Source organism: Emydura macquarii, unplaced genomic scaffold (genome assembly GCF_026122565.2).
Source record: "Emydura macquarii macquarii isolate MOO-44397 ecotype Brisbane River unplaced genomic scaffold, CSIRO-AGI_Emac_v2 contig_1790, whole genome shotgun sequence".
Classification (NCBI taxonomy): Eukaryota; Metazoa; Chordata; order Testudines; family Chelidae; genus Emydura; species Emydura macquarii.
Window position 1 is genome coordinate 30,475,783 of NW_027131927.1, and position 12,059 is coordinate 30,487,841.

At 36.8% G+C, this 12,059-nt stretch overlaps 1 protein-coding gene across 1 annotated transcript in view; it reads right to left on the minus strand.

Annotated features, from left to right (window-relative positions):
- STPG2 (sperm tail PG-rich repeat containing 2) overlaps positions 1 to 12,059 on the minus strand; it is a 393,190-nt gene that overhangs the window by 320,313 nt on the left and 60,818 nt on the right. Inside the window, exon 7 of the mRNA XM_067557395.1 lies at positions 2,270 to 2,380. Coding sequence (XP_067413496.1) covers positions 2,270 to 2,380 — 111 coding nt within the window. The remainder of the gene's footprint in view (positions 1 to 2,269; positions 2,381 to 12,059) is intronic.

The window sequence follows — 12,059 nt, forward strand, 5'->3', positions numbered from 1 at the left end:
CAAATACTTTTGTCAGCTAAATAAAAAATGACCTAATTTTCAGACCTCTTTTCAGCATCTCAGACCACTTATTTGGGAGCTAATTGTGCTCAACACCTCTGAAAATTAGGCAATGGCATCTAAATTTAGATATCCAAGATGGCAAATTTTGGCATAAAAAATTATCCCTAAAATATGCAAAACATTAGAAATTTTCCTCCTGTAATAATGAATTGTTAATAATCTTCACAAATATATGCAGAAGTATACAAGGGTATTTTGTATATGGTTTTAATAAATGTACTTTCTAGTTCATATATTTGATGGAGCGCAAAAAATGAAACATAGGAAAACTTGAATAAAGCTATACCTCCTTCTATCAGTTCTGAAGACATACACCCTTGAAGCTTTGTTCTCATGAAGCCATGATTTTGACGTAAGTTTGTGATGCAGTTGCATAATTTTATATTTTACAAATTACAATAAATATAATAAAACCCAGGCAGAAAAATTCTTAATATCTATGAATTTACAGAAAAGGAAAAGCCACTTTGGTGGCCAGCTGAATTAAAGTCACTTTAGCAGCCTTCTGAAGAGAACCTCCCTGCAGTTCTTTTAACTAAATGGACGGAGAATCTATTTAGATTCCTGTGTCTTTCGGGACACCTGACTACATTTTTGGTAAGTAAAAATAAAAATTAGATGTATGATATGTATGGAACAGACCAACTGTGACTTCCCTAAGACGTTGTTTGAGGAAGGAAGAAAATATGAATGGAAGGAGAAGGGAGTGAATGAAAAGTATGACAGGAAGAGAGAGAAGGAAAGGAATTTTTTTACTTTAAAAACATGGCTATAGATTACATATTATAAAAAATCATCAAAAGATATGCTTTGAATTCAGACTATAACTACCTTTCAAAGCTTCACTCTCAATTATGAAGTCACTAGAACTCTCAATGAAAATACAGTGTCATAATTTATAGCTACCTCATTTATTCTCAATACAATGTAATATTCTCTCTTTTCCTCAGCAATTGACAGTTGGGGTTTGTGGGATGGGTGGTAGGATTGTGATATAAGAGCTAACTCAGTCAGTAACTCAGCAGAGGTCTTTTGCATACTGTATGTTTCATATTAGCTCTGAATTTTTCCTTACAATTTTAAGAGTCATATTCCAAAGATCTAAAATGTAATAGAAGACCACAAAGTCACAAAATATAGTCCCTGATGTGCTAATAGCTTTGAACTATTAATTAGAAGTGGGATTATGGTTATATCCCATTACTCTATCTATATTCTATACACATAGATTAAAAAGGCAGCTGTGAATTACAGGATTAGTGTAACTCCATCAAGGGATTCTGGTGATATCATAAAGTATGGAAACAAATATCACCTAGTCTTCGTAGTTGTTAGAACACTGAGATGGGATCAGACCTTTGTTTCCTAAATTGGCTGTCTGTTATTTTGTATTGCAGGTGGCACTCAGAGCCTGAGGCTGTCTTAGCATTTTTACTCTAAAAGGCCTTTTCCAGTTTTTCACAACTTTATCCAAATTTCATTTCTGGTACGGAAGGCTTCCAGGTTTGGTTTCTGCTCAAAAATAAATATTGTGGGAAGTTTGAGCAAGAACTCTTCAGCTATCTTAGAGACTGAAGAGAGTAAAAAACACTTGCTCTTATTAAAAGAAGTTGCAACTATTTTTAACATCTTAGACGAAAAGGATAGAAACTTCAATTTTGGCACAGATGTGCCAGTTTATACATGTACCTTTCAATAGTTCCAGGAAAACCCATTTCAATTTGGCAGTTAGAAGAATTTTTAACAACATACTTTGTACATGTGCATTTTACAGCCAAAAGAAATTTTCATTCACCACCTCCCAGCATTATATTCATATAGGACAAATCTGATTAACGAGTGTAATTTGAAAGGTATTTACTGTCTCTGAAAGTGCAGCTGAAGCCACATCCATATTTTATATGAAAATGTGTACAAAATGAAGTGTTTATTTATTTATATACACGTTATATACACACCTAAATATATATGCATAATCTACCTATAGCATAAATATGTATATTCTCACACACAATTCTACACATCTTTCTATACACACAAAGACACACACACACCCCTAAATACAACACACAGAAAGAGAGAAAATAATTTACTAGTCATGGCTTTCAGTAAAATTATAACCTCCTGTGGATTACGCAGCTAGTTACATACTCAGGTAACTTTGACCAATAAAGTACAGGAGTAAGAAAAATATGCTGGCACTTACTTTGGACTGTGAAAGAAAAGGAGCACGTGGAACTTCATTTCCATTCTGTGTTATATTCTCCACCTTCTGAAACTGACTTTTTATTTCATATTGTCCAGGTCCTGGAACACCCTGAAGAACATTAAAAGAGAAACACTTAACATTCATTAGAGAAGTACCTGTAAGTATACTTACTGGGCCAACTGGTTAAATATCTGAACCAAATTCACTGGGATTAAAAGTGAACACTCACTATGAAATTATGAATACTTCACTAAAAGACAAACTTAAGGCAACTCGTTAAACAGCAAATAAAGAAAACAAGCAAAAATCTTGTGACAGACTTTGCAAGATCTCAAAAAAAGATCCCTTGCAACTTTGCTGCCCTCTACTGACAGAGCTCAGTACTTCAGCCACAAGCGGGACATAGTGTATTTAAATAATTTAGAAAATGTAAAATATTGAGTATTTTGTGATTTTATTCTTTTTCTACTTAGAAGGATTTTTTCTAGTATATTTATGAATCAAAGTTTCCTTTATAATTTTTTTTCCATTTCATTGTTTAATTTCACTATTTGACACTTCATAGTTGCAATAAGTCTCCATGAAATGTTTTTATGCTTTACCACACCAATTTGATGCCTCAGGCATACAAACTTTCAACCACATGCTTCATAATGAATCTTGCACTACAGTGGAAGAGCCTAGATTGAACAGATAGGATAAATCCTACAATCTTTGCTCCTGCAAAATTTACACTGAAGGCTAAATGTGTTTTACCTAAGTAAGTTTTGCTTTGGTAAAAGCTGCAGGATCAGACCTTCAAGAAATGCAGTAATTTCCATAACAGCATTACCTGTTTGTTGTATTGCTTAGATATAGGTCTTAGTCTCCACCTCTCTACTGTACCTAGTAATAAGGATTGAACAAACATTTTTCGTTCTAGTTCCACACTACACAGTCCTGGTGTCCACCCACTGTTGTTAATACAAATTACTGCCATTAAAAGTAGTAAGTAAGTCTTTATACAATACAACTTGAAGAAATTAATCCCACATTGTTTCAAGCTTCTTCCTTTTAATTATTGAGTCCGCCATTTGGTATCTGTGTTGCAAACTGAAAGGCCATTGTCGCATATATCAGTTTTAGAGGGTTCAGTCTACCAAAAATGAGAGAGTTCTGACACTAGTAAGAATGGATTTGATTTAGGGATACTTGCTCTTATGCCATGGCATGTCTTAAAACTAATGTAATAACATTTTAAAATAAAAGCTTGTTACATAAAGTATTCTCCGTATGGTTCTTATCGCAATGTCGCTTTTTGCTAAATTAGTATGGTATTTGTTTAATAAAAGAAAACATTGCTCTCCTAGCACAAGGCAGTATGTACTTAATGAGTGTACCCCAGATGTAGGTAGTCCTTTTAGTGACCAATTACTCATGATTCATCGGCTAGTTCTATACGGGTCTTCCATCTTACAATATAGAAAAGATTTTGCATCTGGAGTACTCATTTACATAATTACAACATAAATTTTAGTTAACTCAAGAGTCACAATACATTCTGAGTTTCTAATAAAAAGAAACAAGCCTGCTTTATAGGAACGAACAAGAACTAATTAAATGTCAGAAGCTTTAAATCAACTAAACATGGTACAAAAATATTATATGGCCAAAGAAGATAGAAAAATAATTCTGAAACTGATCAATTACAGTAGTGAAAGGGCACATTTATGCTTCAGATCTTATATTTGGATTATAAATGATTCAAAACAGAAAACCAGTGACAGATAAAACAAGTGACAATAAACACTTTATTGGATAAATGTTGCACCAGTTGCCATAGCATATGTTAGTAAACCAGATGCTGGGGGAAAGAGCATTGCTTTTAATGTAAACTTATACGGTTAAGGAAGGATGAAAAGTAACCACACACTCGCACGCATGCACACACACATACACCATCCCCAAGGCATGCCTTTTCTTTTGTCCTTAACTTAGTTTCATGTTAAATAGATCTCTGAATTTGAGTAATTGTAATGAAAAATTATTAGATTTCTGCACTCTTCCCAGTCAGTTTAGCCTAGATTTTACATTTTACTTGGATTACAGAGATTGTAGTTTACAATTGAGCATTACTGGTGAATTTTAGCATTCACTTTTCCCGTGTATTTCATTTCTTTCAATTCATAGCAAAGTATCTCCAAAAAATGGAAGCCAAGCAACAGCAAAGAGTATTACACTAAATATTTTTTATTAACTGTGTTCTCCTACCTTGTGAAAGTTTGTTGAAAGTAAAAATATTTTTTTTAAAAATGGGACAGGCCTGCCTTGAAAGCAGATTCTGAAAGGAAGAAACAAAGGACCTGATTTTCAAAAAATTTGACCTGCTCCTACTTTTGTACATGCATGCTTACTGTATGTGTGAGCATATATCACTGACTTTGTACCAAAAATTGTGGTAAGTGCACACACTAGTGAGACTCTACTTTTTAAAATTCAAAGTATTGACAAGGAATGCCAGAGTACATTTAATACACGTTATCACAGGAGACAGTCCATGGAGCTAGTATGCAATATCTGCTGGAAGTCTCATAAGAAACATGCTCCCATCAAAGTGCAAAAATAGTCCTTCCATATACTTAAGCTTCCTCGTGTTGTAAATGGCCTGAATAGTTAATGGCAAATCCCAAGATTTGGTTGGCCACACAGTCAGGATGCCCAAACAACTCTACCATTTGTACACTTATTGGACAGACTTGAGTTGGGAAACAGGGGCTATGCATGGAAGTTTGACTCATGCTCACAGTTCTAGAAATAAAAACAGGTAGTTCTAAAAAGTAGACTGAAATATCTCTCATCAATAGAAAAGAGCTGACTGAGATACAGTGGACTTAGAAACTGACAAAAAATGCTAGAAATCAACACCCACGACACATGGATAGGTCTGCACACAGTAATCTCTGGAGGATCTGGATTTCAAAGTTAGGTAGCTCCATTAAGCTCACTAACATATTCCTGCATTTTCTCAAAGGGAAGGCTTGGAACACCTCCTTGACCAAGAGTTTTCTGTGATCCATGATAAAGAAAACCAGAATCTTATTTAAGATGACCATATATTATTACAGGAGTAAAATGACAAAGCCTTACCCTGAAGGAAAGAATTTATCAACAACTCCACAACTCCAGAAAAGCTAAAATTATAACTTCTAGTTAAATCCAAGTCTAATGTGTCCAGGTCTCCATACAGACATTCATTATAATACAGAAGCATGTCATATGCATTAGAAGTTGCTGTCATCAAGGACGGGACAGGAACTCAGCTTCTGGTACTGGATTTAGAGCCTTTTGCAGCAGATTGAGGAGGAAATATGCTTTGAATTCAGCTGGATAAGATCTCTCCACCCAATGCCTTCACCAGCCCTCATCCTGCTCCTTTTTCTTAAAATAGTCAAAGGTAATTGAGGAAATGTCATAACTCTTGTAAGTTGTACAGGCTCAGACTGAGTGCTGCAAATGCGACTTTTCCTACACCACCTACAAATGTTAAGATCCATTAGGTTCCCAAAGCACAGTGCAAATAAAATAAAATAAATGCAATTTTATGAAAAACAACTACAGAAATGGAAATAACCATCGTATGTATCTTCTTTTTAAAAAATCAGAAAAATGTACTGCGTTTACAGAGAATATTCCCAAGCAGCAGTAGCAACACTACCACTGAGGAGATAACCTGTACATCATGCTGCTTTTTGTGTCACAACTGTTGCAAAAAGGAAAAGGCAGCATTCCCCTCCCCAATAGAAGCTAGCCATCTATGGGAATATAAGCACAAATATGCAGCCAACCTCTGTCATGAGAAAATTATCTTATGCAATTATAATAGCACCACAAAACTATTTATTTTTTGTAATTTCATAGGTGGTGTTTGATGGATAGTAAATTGGACAATGAGCCCCCAAACTATGCAATTGTATCCAATACCTAGATGTGATTCAAACTTACTCAGGAAAGTATCAATTTAAGTCAATGGATATTTTGCCTGACTAAGGGGTACAGGATTGGGTAGAAAGACAATTTTCAGCAGCTAATAAGAAATCTCATTACATGATGCTATTGTAAAACACTATAAATGGATGAAGTGATATTTTTCCATACAATTGAATATTCTGATAAATGAATCACATTTTTCCTATATTTTAATAAGTAATGACATATTTCTGTATTTTGCATTTTCCCTAACATCTGGCTAGCAAAGTCTGGTTACACTAAAATAGAAAAAAAAAATTTTTTTTAATTAAAGAAAACGTGCAGTAAATACAACATTCATTGACAGAGGCAGAAATTAATTTTGTTCAGAAAAATTTTGTTCTGCTAAAAAATGTTACTATTATTATTAAAAGAGGTTGACAGATTTTAGTTACCACTCTCTAACTTTACCCAGTCACTAAAGTGATAGTATTACAACATGAGCTGTATGATAGAATCATTTGTCTTGAAACTGAGTTCTTCATAAATTATATAGTTTGCATCAGAATATTCACCATTTCTGGGATGACTGTGTAAGAAACATACAGAGGTGTAATAAGACAGGCACATTTAAACGAACAGCAAACTCATGAATATTTAAATATTCAATTAAGTTTCTTGTAGCTTGTGTCAGTTAAATTCTCTACCTCAGTTCTAGTATGTAAGAGAAGCAAAATATTAAAGAAACATTGACAATATTAGTTATAACTTTTATTAAAAATTCACAGAAATATATAAATGGAATTGTAACAGTGTATTTATTTTAAATGAAATAATAACACTTTGCACATCTATAGCATCTTCCACTTGAGAATATCTAAAAGCACTATACAAGCATTAATGAAGTAAGCCTTACAATAACCTCATTTATATATAATAAAGCAGCAGCAGCAGCATCCCCATTTTTCAGATGATGAAACAGGAAACCTGTGGCAGAGGTAGGAATAAAATGCTTATCTCCTGTCTCCTACTTCTTTGCATTAGCCACATGGCCATCCTCTCTTTCCAGAGATACTTTTATAAACGATGGCCGCTGATCCTGCAAAGACCTTCGCAAACATGCCTAATTTTATGTACTGTAAGTAGTACCACTGATGCGTATACATTAAACTTAGTAGGAGTCTGGCCAGTTTCAATGGAAAGCAAAATTGAAACTTACAAAAATTATGGCAATTTCAGTACACAGATGACAAGACTTCCAGGGTCCTCAGCTTCATGGCAGAATTTTAACATGTAATTATTTGGGTTGGAAGATACATCTAATGCGTCCATAATTCATCATGCTGACAACAATACTTTGATGATACTGACTTATGTATCTTCTTTTCCACAACTGCAACCAACAACAGTACTAAGACGTCACAATGTCTTTCTTTGCGTTTATCTCCTAGATAAAGAGCAACTGGCTTAAACTCAACCTGGACAAGACAAACTATGATAATCAGAACAGCTTTCAAGAAATAGCTGAGACATTGTCCTTTCAATCCACTGAACAGTCTCTATTATCAAAGTGGTGTGAAGCCTAAGTTTAAGTGGCTTGGTCAAAGACAAAATGCCTTCTTCCACCTTTCACTTCTGGAGGTAACAGAAAGCTATAGGTGTAGACTAGCTTTCTCTTTCCTTCACTGCCCACCTGGGTGAAGGAACCATCATGGGGACAAACCTTCCTTTAGAAGAAATAAAGCAATTTGGGAACTCTTGCCTTGAATAATGCTCTCCCATCAGGTACTTGTGCTATCAGAAAGATTACAGAGCTATAAATTTTCCAATCAAGTAAAAGCTTGGCTTGCAGCTTTCATTTCAGATTCTGCTGCCTGATGAATCCTTATCTCATCAGCCAATAAAGAGACAAGGAAGCTCTGAGAAACCTGAACTACCCCAAACTCAAGAGAGGGCCAGGAAGGAATACTTTCCCTCTTCTTTTAGCAGAAGAATTCTATATTTTCTCCCTTATTTTAACCCCAATTCAGCATTTCTAATTTGCTAAGCTGAAGATGACAAGTAACAAGCCTCTGATGTGAAAGTATTTGTCTTTGTGAGATTTAAAGGCCCAGCAGTCACAGCTTACTGGGCTGATGTCAACACATAGGCCTATGTGATGGTCACTGTCTCAGAACTTATCATTCAGGGAAGATATTCAAGGCACATGCTCTAGTTTTCTAGGCTTAAGGAACAGGCCTCTGTGATGTCACCACATCCATATTTCTAATTTGCTGGTGCTGCATGAAGACCCAAACTTCCATCAGGTCTCTGAATCAGCATTTCTAGATACTGGGATGATGTCAAGGGACAGGCTTCTGTGATGTCATTGTCTCAACACCCCTAACTTGTTACGCTGATTTTATAGAACAGGCCCCTTTGAGTGGTTCCAAGTCCCCAGCTTGTTGTGCTAATATCAAGTAGACCCTTGTCTCTGTGAGCTCACTGGCTCAGCACCTGTAGCTTGCTTGTCTTAAGTGAAAACACAGAATTTTATAATATCTCTGGCTCTGCATGTCTAGCTTAATGTAAAAAAAATAGGCCTCTGTGAAGTTACTTCCTCCATAACTCCAGTTACAGGGATGATGCAAAAATAAAGAACTCCATAAGATCACCGACTTAAATATGCGCTTAAAGTTAATCATGTTCTTAATTCCATTCCTCAACTGAGGCCTTGATGCTTAACATATTATTGAAGATCCCCAGTTTATACCAGTGCCCAGCTGTTGTAATAGCTGCTGAGCCAAATATCCAAAATGTAGCTTCGATTTGTGTGCAAATAACTTTTTGCGCTATCGTTTTTGTTCTAAATGATGGTATTTAAATAGGCATGTGCATTTTGTGTGAAAAAAGCAGCATACACACAAAGGAAGACTAGATTGAGGTTCCTTTGAAAATCTGGCTCTCCTATCTTCAAAATTGTAATAGAAGTTGTAGTGAAGAGGGAATACATTTACAAGTTCTCTGTTTTTCTTCTGTAATTCAAACATGTTGCAAATTAATTCATAATTAAAAAAGGTTACTTACCTTGCAACAACAGTGGATTTTGGGGGCGGTTTTTTACATATTTTTGTCCACACAGATCTCACTGTAGGTGTGCGTTCGCACCACACACGTGAGCTCAGACTTTCCCCCCAGCAGTGTTCATTGGGTCAGTGAGGTCATAAAGGACGTAGGAACATCAACTGCTACTCAATTCCTTCACCAATACAAAATCCCAATATTAAAGGACTCTGTATCAATGTGGAAGGAGCACTCGTTATGGGATCCATGTGAACAAAAGCATCTTGAAAAACTCCACTTACTGTAAAGTAAGTTTTTTCTTCAAGTATTTGTCAACATGCATCCCACTGTAGGTGAATGGCTTGCAGTTACCTCCCAGAGGAGATGGGTGATAGGAAGCCTATCTAAATAGCATCTGTAGGACAGCCCTGCCAAACTGGGCATGCAAACTACAGACTGCCACAATGGAGTAATGATAAGTAAACATTAAGACTGTCAAATGATTAAAAAATTAATTATGATTAATCATGAGATTAAGAAATAGTAGGGATTAAATCACAGTTTTAATTGCAACATTAAACAATAATAGAATACCATTTCTTTAAATATTTTTGGATGTTTTCTACATTTTACAATTGTGTTACAACACAATATACAAAATGTACAGCGCTCATTATATATTATTTTTTATAACAAATATTTGAACTGTAATAAAAACAAAAGAAAAACAAGGTTACTTACCAGTAACTGATGTTCTTCGAGATGTGTTGCTCATGTCCATTCCACTATAGGTGTGTGCACGCCTCCGTGCTTGGCTACCGGAACTTTTTTCCCCTTAGCAGATCCCGTAGGGCCAGCTCCGGCGCCCCCTGGAGTCCCGCGCAAATGCCGCAGTATATGAGGCGCTGCCAGCCCAACACCGCCTCAGTCCCTTCTTTCCGCCAACTCCAGCAGCAGGGACGGGGGGTGAGTTGTGGAATGGACATGAGCAACACATCTCGAAGAACATCAGTTACTGGTAAGTAACCTTGTTTTCTTCTTCGAGTGCTTGCTCATGTCCATTCCACAATAGGTGACTAACAAGCGGTACCTTGGAGGTGGGCCAGAGTTAGCGGTGAGCTGCCTGCAGCACAGCTCTGCTGAAGCTCACATCTTCCCACGCCCATTGGACAGAGGCATGGTGGGACGTAAAGGTATGTACCACCAGCCTGGCAGCTGCTCTGCAGATGCCCTGCCCTAGCACTTCCGCTAGGATGCAATGGTATGTAAGGGGATGTATACAGAAGATCCCTTTCCCAACAGATCAGAAATGTATCTGGCTGAGAGCCTGAACTCATTATTCTCTGGAAGTAAAATAGTGGACACTCTGCATTCACATTGGTAACAAAGAGGTTTATGGTGGGGAACACCATTTTTTAAAAAAACTGATCAAGAACTGAGTCTTTGAGAGCCCATCCATGGGTGCAAGAGACTTTACTACTCTTTGCTCTGTACTAGCTTAGGCAGCAAAAGTCACTGACTGATCTGAAGAGGACTGCAGTGAAGGCATGGAATGCTTCACTAAAGCATGAGATCTCTTGGTGCCAAAAGAACTGCTAGCTCCTAGGTATCATCTCCTGTAGTGAAGGCACTAACTGAAATTGGCTTCAGAGGAGCAACAGACTGCTTTTAAAGAGGTACCTTGGAGTCAAAAGCACACCTCATGGATTTCTCCGTCAAAAATACTTTCAAAAAGGCATCACAGGATTTTTGTAAGAGCTTGGGAAAAGATCTACAAACTGAACATTTATCTCGGATATGGCTTTACCCTAAATAAAAGAGGCATTTAGTACATCCATCATCTAGAAGTATAGCTGTCTTCCAGGCAAGGCAGATTTTAAAATGTGGAGACCTAGTCTCAGCCATCAGACCAGTACCTTGGAATGGAGGTGAGACTTAGAAAAAAAAAATTCCTATTTTTCTACTTTCATTTTTGGTCAAGAAGCAAAATGAAACTTAACAACAAGAACTATAAAAACTAACCATTAAAATCGTAAACTGAGTGGCAGTTGGGACTGCTCTCCCTTTAATACCCTCACTAGGAATTGGTAGGTGGGTGGAGAGAGCTAGGGCCCCCACATGGGGGTGCGGGGAAGGGTACATTTTACTGGGGCCCGGAGGCCCTGGGGGGCCCGGCCCAGGCTGCAACCCTCATTACCATGAGGAAATCATTTTTCATGTCTCTTGAGATTGTATGTATGGGATGAGGGATTGTGGTATGTGTGTGGGAGGAGGTCCGTGTTACAAGTTTTTACTAGGCCCAAAAAAATTATGCTTGGGCCCCTGGGGAAGGCAGAACACAAATGCAGTCCCAATGGACACTGCTAGCCAAAAGAATCCAAGCTTGTGCACTTACGGTTTGCAAACCTACAGGTGGATCTATGTAGACAAATATTCAGAGAAGAACATTAATATGTTTTGAGGGGGTTGAAAACATCTTTCACATCTCTTATGCTTCAGTGGAAAAGGCCTCAAGAAAATTAGAAAGTGCAAGTTTACTGTGGAGAATATTACTGGAAGCAGCTAGGAAATGTATTACATTTTAATCATTACTAAAATAAATGCATACCCAAAAAAGGATGAACGACTAACATGATGGAGATTCTAGAAACTGAAACACATTGCAACTCAACTTTCAACATAAAACTTTTACTTCTAAATGGACTAATTGAGCCAACGCTGTGATCCTACAAAAATTTTAGTTTCTTATACCCATGGAACTCAAGTCTAGACATTCGTGTAAACAATGTAATGCAACTGG